At 39.0% G+C, this 12,493-nt stretch overlaps 1 protein-coding gene across 4 annotated transcripts in view; it reads left to right on the top strand.

Annotated features, from left to right (window-relative positions):
- The window catches only part of LOC117556539 (protein MTSS 2-like), a 98,296-nt gene extending 89,664 nt beyond the window's left edge, over positions 1-8,632 (top strand). For all 4 annotated transcript variants that reach the window (XM_034231884.1, XM_034231883.1, XM_034231882.1 and 1 more), the window contains one exon: positions 3-8,632. In XM_034231884.1, the coding sequence (XP_034087775.1) occupies positions 3-862 (860 nt within the window). In that variant the 3' untranslated portion in view covers positions 863-8,632. The remainder of the gene's footprint in view (positions 1-2) is intronic.
- Positions 8,633-12,493: the final 3,861 nt, after the last annotated feature.

Genomic DNA, 12,493 nt, shown 5'->3' on the forward strand with positions numbered 1-12,493 from the left:
AGGTTCTGATTATGACTGCTACTCAGTGAATGGTGATGCTGAAGGTGCAGATGGCCAGACAGAGTTTGACAAGTCCTCCACAATTCCTCGCCACACTAACATCGCTCAGAACTACCGGCGCATGATCCAGACCAAGAGACCAGCGAGCACAGCCGGACTACCCAGTGGGGTTCTAGGTCCTGGGGGTCATCTTATATCCGGGGGAGGTGGTTCAGGTACTCCAGGCACTGCCACCATCCGCCGAACCCCGTCTACGAAACCGGGCGTGAGGCGTACACTGTCCAGCGCGGGGCCTATTCCAATCCGACCACCCATTGTGCCTGTCAAGACACCTACTGTTCCAGGAGACTCACATTCACCTGGGGCAAGTGGTGGGTACGCAGGTGGAGCCCACTCAGGTGGGGTGCCTGTACGTGTGGGTAGTGAAGAGTGTGTCTTCTTTACTGGAGTTGAGGATGCACAGGGAGCGCTTGATTATGTGAAGGCATCACCGAAGCGCCTCAGCCTGCCTAATACCGCCTGGGGATCAGGGGCGGCATTAGAGATCTACAGCCAGCAGCATGGAGGCCTTGCCATGGGAACAGGCTCAGGGGCCGGGTTAGAGGAGGATCAGATGATCGCGGCCAATCGGCACAGCCTAGTGGAAAAGATCGGCGAGTTAGTTGCCAGTGCACACGCCCTTGGAGAAGGGCAGTTTCCTTTCCCCGCCCTCCCTGATGACCCGGCCCTGCAGCCAACTGGCCCCACCGATAATGAGATAGAGATGGCAGAAGGGTCCGGCGACATGTTGACCACCATCAGGAGAGGGGTCCGTCTCCGCAAGACCGTATCCAATGACCGCTCAGCACCACGTATCTTGTGATTCGAGGAGAAGCAGGAATAAGATGATACTTGTCAGCCAATAGGGAGTCAGGTGTTGGTGTGGTGCAACCCAACAGCCTAGTACATACACAAACACTTAACTATGTAGGGAAAGCTATAATATAACAGATGATGAATAAAAACATACACAAAAAAAGTTTAATGACACCATTAGAGTAAATGATATATAATATAATGATAATAATAATAACATTAATGATGTTAACTCATGGTGACAAATAAAAGTGAAATAATGAATATTGACAGGCTCCTAGCAGGCCACTATAACTAGTGTATGTCGGACGCATGTTTGTCTTCTTTACACCTTCACCCAGGGACGAAAAACAGATACGTGAAAAAAGGGCAAAGAAAGAGAGAAAGACTGGGTTCTGTTTGTCAATTACACCTTTCCCCATCCTCTTCTCCAACTAACCCGACTGTCTACTCCTAGATGAAAGACTAATGACTGATGGAGGTCCCTGTGGGGGGTGAGAGTGCCATGTGACCAGCTGGATTAGAACCCAGGCTATCTCAGCAGCGACATACTGTACTTATGAGCCCACTGAACTTTAGCTTTGGTATTAGCACGGGGAGCTAACAGGCCAGAGGTCCCCTCTGGTTCATCCTAATGTAAAAGAGTGTTTAAAAAATACTGTTGGCATTGAACCGTGCTAGTTCCCCCTTCCCCTCTCTTGTGTGTGTGGTGCATTCATGTGTATGCATGTGGGCAAAGGCGAGTGTGTGTGCACGTGATTGATTGTTTGTGTGTGCGCGAGGGGGGTGGGTAGAGCTCTGCTGCAGGACAGCTGGTTACCCAATGAGGGCAGGGCTTTTCTCCTGTGTGTTGTATCTGTATTTTCTTGTTTATATCGTGATGTCATTTACCTTGTTACTACTGTACGAGAAGTAATCCAGGCGTATAGATATTCATATATATTTTCTAGAACCAGAGAGAAAATGTTAAATCAGAAATGGAGCAATAAATGTGTTTTATTTTCTTGTTTCTAAGAAGAGGATAAATGGAGGACTGTGGGTTCTCCTTTATCACATTCAGGCAATCATCAGGAATGCTAAATTACATGTTGACTGTGAATTCATGCCTCACCACTTTGGTGTGTCTCTCTCTCTGTCGCTTTTTCTTTCTGGTGGAGGAAATGGATTTCAAAAATGTTGAAAAACGCTCAAACTGTAAAGCACTTTGAGAGTATGTACAATAGCTGCTAGATGTTGCTGTAGTCATACCTTATGCAAGGGAGAGAGAAAGTGAAAGAGATGGTTGCCAATAATAGGGAGGGATATTATTTAATGTGTTATAGAAGACAGGGAGGGACAAAGAGGAAGTGATAAAGACCGGTGGAATTGAAGTAATTGGTGGAAGAAGGGCAGGGATGAGAAAGTTGGGCACAAATATTTATCTAAAATGTTGATTGAACGTCAGAGCTCTTCAGGGTTCTACAAGCCATTGTGCTTCTGTGGATGGTGAATTAAGTGGTTGCACTCAACATATATTGCAAAATATACACAGCACAGATAGTTGAGAGTACTTTGGGATATAGGCTTTAGAAGGTCACTCGACCCGAATGACAAAAACAGTCAGCCCATAACATTGATTATGGACATTTCTAATTTCTCATGTCCAAAGTAAGGTCAATTACAAAATAGCATTCACTCAAGTTCATGTGCAAATAGATATCAGTACATTGGCTTATCCGCAAATGTATTCTTACCTGTAAATACTGTATATCTTTGCATTATGAAAAAGCTGAGCAGCAGCCTTTTGCCCAAGATTGGCTCCTCAAGTTTTATTTATAAGGACACCATACAACAAAGGTAATATATCGTTATTATATTTGCAATAATGCTACCATAGGAGACAAAAAATGACTTTGAGGGAGAGCACGCACAGTTAGTTGCACAGTGTTGGGCAGTGGTTAGCTGAAAGCTAGCAGCTCTGGCTTTGGCCAGGCCTTTAGTTGAAGATAGGATTTATCTTTAGGTAAACAGAATTTAAAACTCAGTGCTTTTGATGATCGGTGGTAATGTGTAGTTGAACAAAAATAAAACTTGCCCAACACTGTTTGTGTATGTAATGCTAAGCTAAACGTTAACATTTAGATTAGCATGTTTTCAGTCACAAACAGTACATACAGTTCCACTAATCATGTCCTTTAACTGAACCTGTGTCTCAATTTTGATACTTCCATTAGTGCCATGTAATTGTGTAGTGCTTGAATTTCAACAGTGTTGCTTCAAAGCTAACAGCTGTTGTGCTGAAGTAACCTAAATTGACTCACATTTGAACATCCCTTTTTATTTATTTTTATTTTAATCGTATATTGCAACAGGAAATATATCTAGCCACCATATTGGCAAATCTGGTGGTAACTGCCCTTTGACTAGATAGCCAAAATAGCTACCAGACTCCTGGTACTTGGATGGGTTAAATGCAGAGAACACATTTCACTGTGTGTGCTCTGCGTGTGTGACCAAGAGGGTTTTATCCCTCCAATTCTATTCTATTATTGAGGGTAAGAATTATCCAGTGTTCCACACGTCACTTTCTGACTGTTATAAGTACAACAACCAGGCATTCATAGTGCACTTCTGCCATACGTTCAAAATATGGAAGACCACAAATTGAGACACAGCACAAGTGTTTCAATCCCAGTTTAGCTTAGCTTAGTGCTAATAACCCAGTTCAGCTCAGGACACGACTGCATGAAAGGATTATTTATGGACAATGTGGTGAAGAAAAAGGTGAAGCCTGTTTGATACGCTCTCTGCTGACAAATAAGCAGGAGTGTTAAATTAGACTTTAAAAACTGGCGGAGAGAGGACGAGAGCAATGAGCATTTCACTGCCTGTTCATACAATGTGTTGTACTTGTAAAGGAGAATCAGGCGCGCATATTTGGCATTAATGGTTTTTAAACACAAATGTACATTGAATTTTCAGTTTCAGTATTATTATTTTTTCATTCCGCAGTATTGTTTGAATATTTTATCTTAATTTTATTTTATGTAAAAGAATAAGAAATCCCTCCACATGTAACACAAACTATTAAGCTGTGTCATATGTGGATGTAGGATGGGTGGGCCGAGTGTGAGTGTGTCCTTGTTTGGTCGAACTCTTTACATCTGTACGCTCTTCTAACAGAAGGGATCAGCACTCTTACAGTAAATGCCCTATTTTAAACTTATTTCTGTACTGTTTTAAATATAGTTGTGGCCCTTAAAAATAATATAATGATGATTCAATTTAAAGAGTGAGTGAAATTTGTAAACACAATGTGTGTGTGTGTTGTCACATGTGGATGCTGTGTGTTGTATCAGCTGGGTGAGAGGGTAGAAGGGGAGAGGACCTTCCTCAAGAAAAAGAGAATTGTTCATCTGTAAGACCACCAATGGAAGTCAAAGTGTACATGAATATAGGTATGGATGCTGAATGTACTGCAATGTGTAGGGGGGACATTTAACTGTTTGTGTTTGACTTGCTTGAACGATTGCAATGTCATGACTTTGTTCTTGTACAACTGAATGAAGTTTAAACAGTAGGAAAGCAATACAGAGGTAGTGTGCATGTGCGTACATTCAAGTGTGGGTATGTTAAAGGAAAATAGCTCCGTTTTGTTTTGGTTCACCATCTTAAAGCTATATCACATTGCCATCTCTGAATGGGATGATATAGAGTTACCCTTCATTATATTTCCAAGGACACTGTTAGAGCCAATTCTAAGAGTCTGAATGCGTATGTGCTGTATGTTTATTAATTCTAGTGCACATTGAATTCACTGCCAGTTATCTATATTAGTTATTGCTTCATTAAAGCGTTTATAATTCCCTGCAAACCAGACATGCTGCTTAATTCCAAATGATGGATTACAACTCAGGATAAGAGCAGGATTTCACATTAAGTCGGATGAGAAAAAGTCAGATCATATTGAACACACTGGCCTTTGATGAGTGTGAGATGAGTGTACAACACTGCTATTTTCCTTTAAAATGCCAAATTAACAGCACAAAAAGTTATCTAAACTAAAACAATAATGTCTTTTTTTAACATGCTGAATTAACTGTGTACTGAACTAACTGTCTGATCAAGCTGAAACTAATACTCTGCTACACATATATCATTATGCCCATTTTTACGATTATGTGTTTGTGTGTAGAAATAGGTCTACTGGCTACAATGAAACAGACATACATAAAAACATATCGGCAGATGTACATGCGTGCAGGCATGCGTTCGTACAACACGAACAAACACATCATAGGATATACACAAACTAGGCCTGTGTATACACAAGTTACACAGGCCTAACTGCTATACATCATGTTCAAAAGGAACTAGCACTGTAAAAATACATTTATTTACATTTCATAATTTTTAAATCAGTTGAAAATATCCCATCTCGACATTCAGTGATATTGCAGCATTGTAAGTTCTTATCTTGACAACATCTAGATAAGTACACACATGAAACATGATAGTTACATGCCATGTGCACACTTGAATAAAATGACTTCAGAAAATACTGTGTTTCTGTACAGACTGTAGTGCTGTTGAGTTATTATGCAAGTACCTACGACTACAACTGTCAAACTGATAAAGGAATAGTTTGAGCTACCTACAACGGCATGGTTAGCTTAGCCTACGATCAATAAGTAAGCACAGTTAGCCTGGCTAGCCCAATGATTAATAATAATACATCAACCAGGATCTAAAGTGAACTAATTAACATGCTATGTTTTGTTTGTTAAATCCACACGAAAATATTTTTTATATTCAACTCATTTTTTGGCCAAGTGCCAAAAAATACCCAGTTGAAAACCAGTTACTCCAAAGGAATACTTCTAAAACAAAATGACAATTTGTATATCAATGAATCACCCAATGCTACTATTGAGTTTTGAGAAAAATGCCTGCCTTTACGTTCTTAAACTAAAAGGCTTGGATAATACTGCAAGAGTTTTTATAGTGATATATTTTTGCTTTTGTTAAAAGCTGCCCCCATTTACTTAAATTCGTTTTTTGATTTTCCTTTTACATGGTGACATGTGAGAAGTTTTCTTTAAGAACTCAAGTTAAAACATGGTTTGTAATTTGTATACAAGTTGTCATTTTTGGTGTTTATTACTCTTCATGATTAGTATATTGCCATTGTAGGAACACAGTAGCGTTAAAAACTCAGCAGCACCATTGTCTGAAAGCCTGGCGGTGTACAGAATCTACTAATTACTATCAAATTAGTTTGAACACTCACGTTATGTACGGAGACCGTTTTCCCACCCATGTATCCCTCTTTCTCTTTTCCTCTCTCTTATCTTCCTCTTGTCTTACCTCCATCCACTGGCACAGTAATCCCAGGGACGCCGTCTGACTGATAGGTTAGAAAACGACATTTGTTGAGTCCCAGCGGCTGTACTCTTTGTCCCTCGCAGCCCATCAAAGCTAATGAAACATCATTCTGATGAAGTCTTTACTCACACCACAGCCAACATGGGCTCAGTTTCTCTCTCTGTTATATCCCATTCACTCTGGTCCTTCCTCTTTCTCCATGTCTGTGTGTTTGTAGGTTGGTAAGTATGTGTGCTACAGTTCAAATGTGGATGTAGGTGGCTAACTGGTGGTTTCTGCGTGTGTTGTGTTAAGAGCCAGAAGCATTAGCTAGGGTAAACTACCCCGCTGTACAGGACTAGCTTCAAGGAACTCAGCTGACACTCAATCATAGCACTAGATTACATTTTAATTAATTTAGCCTTTTAAGGACCATATCACAGTTAGCTTATATTACTTTGATGGTTTCTTGGTGAGCTTCTGTCTCTAAAACCTACAAGACGCAAGGGGGAGCAGTATAATAACATGCAGTAGGAATGTTTACCCACATCGCCAAAATAAATCTTATGGTGTTTGCAGCACAAGTATATCAGTATTTGTGTTAAATAGGGCTGAAAATCAAAAGGCAACTTTGCTTTTTGAAAAACTGCCAAAATGGACACAAGTGACAATTACAGCATAATGTTAAAATGTCACGGAACAGTAGCACATGAAAGGGAGGATTCTAAAGTCTTAATTCAAAACCAAACATCACCAAATCACTCAAAGTAAATGTTAAAAAATAAGAGGGTTTTTAAAAAGCATTGGTTTTTCAACTTGTTGTCCATCCACAATTTAGTTACCCTGGTTACTTACTAGGAAATTGGCAGATTTCCATTGTGGACATTTGCTTGCAGCACATGCAAATCTATGTGGACATTTAGCTGAGAACAGACTTATTTTGCGGTGTGAAATGCAACTTTGATTTCCTTCAAGAAAACACAGGAAACATACTGTCTGTCAAACATTCTTAAAAACAAAAAAACATATTTTAAGGCTCCTTATGGCTAATTCTTTCTCTTTCTTTCAGTCTTTATTTCGAACAGATTAAAAAATAACAAATGTGAAAAACAGAATACCGTATTGTTATAATACAGTATTTATCCACATTCATGGTAATATTTGTATATTCAACAAAAAAAAGTCTTCATATTAATAATAATAATAAATCATATGTGTCTGAAAGGGAGTAGGAGGAAGCAAATGCTTATTAATTCCCACCCCTTACTTGATCAATGATTGTCCTGGAAATCATTATGCAAGTTATTCCTACATACATTTACATTTATACATACATATACAATAATAATAAGAATGACCTTGTGGTGACCATTAAAAGCACAGATTGAGCTGCATTTATAATGAGAAGTATTGCACATAGGCAAATCCCTAGTGTATGGAACTGAGCTAGGGTTAGGGTTAGGCAAAAGACAAAATATATAAAATGTTCTTACTCTAAGTAGGTATTTAAATACTAATATCAGTCTTAATTTAAATTATACCTTACCAAAGACATTTAAAAGTCTTTAGAAGGTACCAACATATGGGGTATTTAAAAGGTCCTTAGGCTCAAATGCTGCATTACAACACGCTCCCAAAGCCATCTGCCCAGGTTATACTGAATATGTATGTGAGTGTGCATGAATGTGTGTTGCACTAGGACACTTGGTTAAGACCCCTACTGTTCCCTCCCACCTCCCACGCACAATCTGCCAATCGTCTTTGCTGTCTATAACTGAAGAAACCCAACACACACACACACACACCAACAAGCACACACACAGTTGTCTGAAGCAAACGTGACTAAGGTAGATTCTTGGAAGCTCCATTATGGTCTTCTGAGGGATCATGATGAAACACGTTGTAACTTCCTGTCATATAGCCATGCAGAACAGAGGGGCCACAGTGGCCCCCGGTGCCACAGTGACTGAACTGAATGTCTCTGTCAGTTCTCAGTAGTGTCTCTCGCTTGCTCTCTCTCTCTCTGTCCCTTCTTCCTCTATAGCCTCCAAATGAAATCTCTCCACAACTCACCATTAAGACATTGATATCACTTTCTATGAGGCTATTTTGTTCCAAGGATACCAATTTGGCCCAGTCAACATCTGCTTTATGTTTCTGTACAAACCAATCTTTTGCTCCTCTCTTCACCCCCCCTCGTAGACCTGCAGGCACCGTGGTCTTTGTCTTTCTCTCTTCTTTCTGTCCCCTCTTCTTCTTTAATTTATTGTGAATTGATTTCCAAGGTCGTTTCGCCTCTGTCGCTGATGATAAGGTTTTCTTTTTCTGTCTTCCACTGTAAAATTGACCTTTTTTTGTTAACTTTAGTCACTGCTAATGTAACAAAACGCACTGTGATGATTCCAGTATTAATAAAAGTTGTACTTAAACTGTGCATTGCTGTGTGAAGCGATTCTTTTTAATCAAGAATGAAACAAAAGTCAAGATTTTTAAATGAATGATGGGTCTTCTTAAGAAAACTAGGGGTTAGCTAACTGTAATTAATGTACCAAAGTCATTATAACAGCCTGATTCTTTCACAATAAAGACTCTTTATGACAAAATGTGAGCACATAAACCAGGAAGCTGTATTTTCATAAGCAACAATATTAACTTAGACTAGATATTATTGATATGAAAAGCTTGTTTACACAGTGTTCTTAATATAAAGCTAAATGAAGATAGGGCTCAACATAACTCCCAGTAATTGATCTGAATAATCTGTATTTACAAAAGGCATACATGGCTTTATGTAATTACTAACTGATTGAGCAAGAATACATTTAATGGATGATATCTTGATCTTCAAGGGAACAGACACCAGTTGAGGCAATTCTAACATTTTTAGAATGAAATATACACAACTGTGAGCACTGGAGCGGTCACGTAGAGCAGGGTGGACCCAGGAGCAGGAAACAAAATCACTTGAAGAGAATACCGTTAATACCAGATGGGCCTAATCCGGCAAAACTGAACAGAGCAAGGCATACAAGCGGAACAGAAGGCTCCATTGTTCGACAAACAAGGATCTGACAAACGGTGACTGAAAACCAGAACTTAAATACATGCAGAGCTAATCACAAGGACAACACACACCTGGAGAGGACAGTAAAACACAGGGGGTGACCACATTTCACAATAAAACAGGAATCACTGACAGATCGTGACAGAAGATCACACCTGTCTGCACAATTAGATCTGTTGTCCATTACATTAATACTTACATCAACATTGTTTTATTGATTTACATTGTATAGTGTTTGATAAAGGACATTTTATATATATAAAAAAAACGTTTTGTAACTGTAGTGATTTCTTAGTTCTATTTCATAACGTCAAACGTTGTTTTTTTTAATGTGTAGATTCCTTAAGGAATCAAAACATTTGAAAATCAGCATTATTTACTGTAAAAGTTTGTTTCCACGTGTTGATAGCACACCACTGTCCTTTATATATTTATATATATATTTCCCACAAAAAAATGTGAGCTGCTCACAGGGTAGCCTACAAACTTTGAGGAACATTGACTCTATACGGCATTTTTTATTCCAACATCTTTGGTAAATTAACAAAACATTAAAACATGGCAACTACAATTGGTTGTCTTATTAACTTTTAGTTTGCAAGTCAAAAATTCAGAGCAGACTTAAATCTGGGACTCAGGGGCCACAAGATGATGAACACGATAGAAGATGGGGGGGAAATATTTCTGCTCTCCAAAGCTTTTCTGACTAGCTAAAACTGTTTTGTGTTTTTTATTCATCTCCAGGTCAGTCAATACTAACGATGCAATAAGTGAACATGACTCTAGTTGGACTGGTCACAACTTAAATTCATTATTCAATTCTGTGAATTGTTTACAGGATGAAAAGGTTAGCAGCACTGCTGATAAAAGTGCTTTACTACAACTATACTATTGCAATAGTTTGTTTCTTGATAACTTAAATAGTGTAAAAAAAGACACATGACCTCTTTGTTGTCTTCAGGTCAAATTTGAAGAGTTTCTAAATAATTTGACATTGGAATAAGGGGTGATAGAAGATAAAAACTAAAACATGTATGGTTTCGTCCAGTTTTGCTAGAAAAAATAATGATCAGTACTTTGAATTAGGGATGTTTTACTCAAATGTATAGCATCCTGTGTCAATTTTGTAAAACCATACAAAATGTGTGCCTAATATTAGCTTTAAAATGTGTTATAGTTGACCATAAATTCCAACAAACAAGTCAAACTTGTGGTAATATATCAGAATTAAGTCGGCTTTCAATAAGAAACAGGTTGAAGTTATGATACTATATGCTTATAAGCAGCCAAACTGAGAGGACAAAAGTTACATAATCGCAAAATTCTGGAAAACCCTTTTCAATTAGACCCTTGAAGGAACCTACTAAATGGAGATTCATCAGGGTCTGGAGAAAAGAGAAAGTATCTCAGTCTGCTCACACCTTATACATTACACTCTCAGTAAGTAAAGGCTGAGTGTGCGGTCTCCACTTCCATTTGTTTGCCTTTTTTCCAGGTCATTGCCCATGACAGAGTTGTAGAGCACTCACAAAGGTGGAATTGAGGAGAGGGTGAAGAGAAATGAGATGTGTTCTGTGCTGGTAGGGGGTGCTCAAGATCTTTCCTACCTTGCACATGGGAGGTCAGTCTGAGGCAGATGGAGCAGTGATGATACACTAATTACTGTGTATAGGCCGTTTCAATGCAGATATGTCAGGATACAGTCTGACAAGCATTATACATGTGCTTACAGTGAGATGTAGCATTAGATCAGTACATGTTTAAAGTAAAGACCATTAAAATACAAAAAAGAGGAGTTAAAAAGCCAATAGGATTCCTATTTTCAAGCCGTAAATAGTGCTAAATCCAGAAAAACTGATTCTGATATTCAGATTCATTATCAGATATTTCATTATCTTTATTTGTATCTGCTCCTGGAGATGTATCTACAGTTAACAATGCAAGGCTTCATCTGCTGAATGTCAGTAATCTATTGGTTAACTGAACCACATCTTGTCAGCCTGTCTTTATAAACCACAGAGCGAGGACAGACGTCTTCTACTTAACACCTTGTCCCATGTTACCAGCACGGAACCACACTAAGAAACTTTAATTAAAAATAAGTGGGCCACAATTAATTAATTCAAAGTCACAGCAGCTTGAGACTATAAGCCTGATGTAGCCTACTGTCTTTGTTTGTGTGTGTGTGTGTGTGGTCTAGCATTACTATACTTGTGGGGACCTACATCTGTTTACACAGTCACGTGTGGGGACTGGCCTCCCTTATGGGGACAACTTGGAGGTCCCCATAAGGGGAATCATTAATTTTAGGGTGAAGACTTGGTTAGGATTAGGATTAGGGTTAGGGTAAGGGTAAGGGTAAGGGTAAGGGTTAGGGTCAGGCATGTGTTGGTTATGGTTAAGGTTAGGATAAGACTCCAGGAAATGCATGTAAGTCAATGTAATGTCCCCTGAAGGGATGTATGCATGGTATGTGTGTGGTGTGTGTGTGTGCGTGCGTGCGTGCGTGCGTGTGTGCGTGCGTGCGTGCGTGCGTGCGTGCGTGCGTGCGTGCGTGCGTGCGTGCGTGCGTGCGTGCAAATTCTCAAGAATAGAGTGGGATTGTGTCTCTGCCTCGCTGTCCTTCTCATGTTGGTGCTCTAATTAAAGGTTTAAATTGTGTGTCTCAGTAGTAGCAGTTCTAGTTTGGCACACTGAGTGACATACTGAAAAGACTGAGGCTAGGACACTTATTATAAAGAAGCAACACACAGACAAAGCAGTACATAAGAGACTGCACTGACCTCACCACCTTCAAAAAACGTACAAAAACTCACCTCTTCAATCTGGCTTTTAATGTGTGATTGTTTTTGTATTATTTGACTTTAACTTTAACTATATATTTATTTGTTGTTCCTTTATTTTATTTTATTTTATCTTCACTATATATGTAAAGCGTCTTTGAGCACCTGTAAAAGCGCTAACAAATTAAATCTATTATTATTATTATTATTATTACATAAAGTAATAATATAAATTAGATTAAACTCTAAATTATCGGGTATTTTTGTGAGTCACATTATGGTTTCAAATGTATTCATTTAAGGCTCACTTATTATTTGTTATATGTGCGTCAGTATCACGTGCATGGCTATATGCCTATATATGGTAGGTTGATAGGACACAGCTGGGGGTGATGAGACGGGGAATTGTAAAAGTCTTTTGACCGTGTTCTTTTTGTTCTTTTGGAGT

This window comes from Gymnodraco acuticeps, unplaced genomic scaffold (assembly GCF_902827175.1).
Source record: "Gymnodraco acuticeps unplaced genomic scaffold, fGymAcu1.1, whole genome shotgun sequence".
Taxonomy (NCBI): domain Eukaryota; kingdom Metazoa; phylum Chordata; class Actinopteri; order Perciformes; family Bathydraconidae; genus Gymnodraco; species Gymnodraco acuticeps.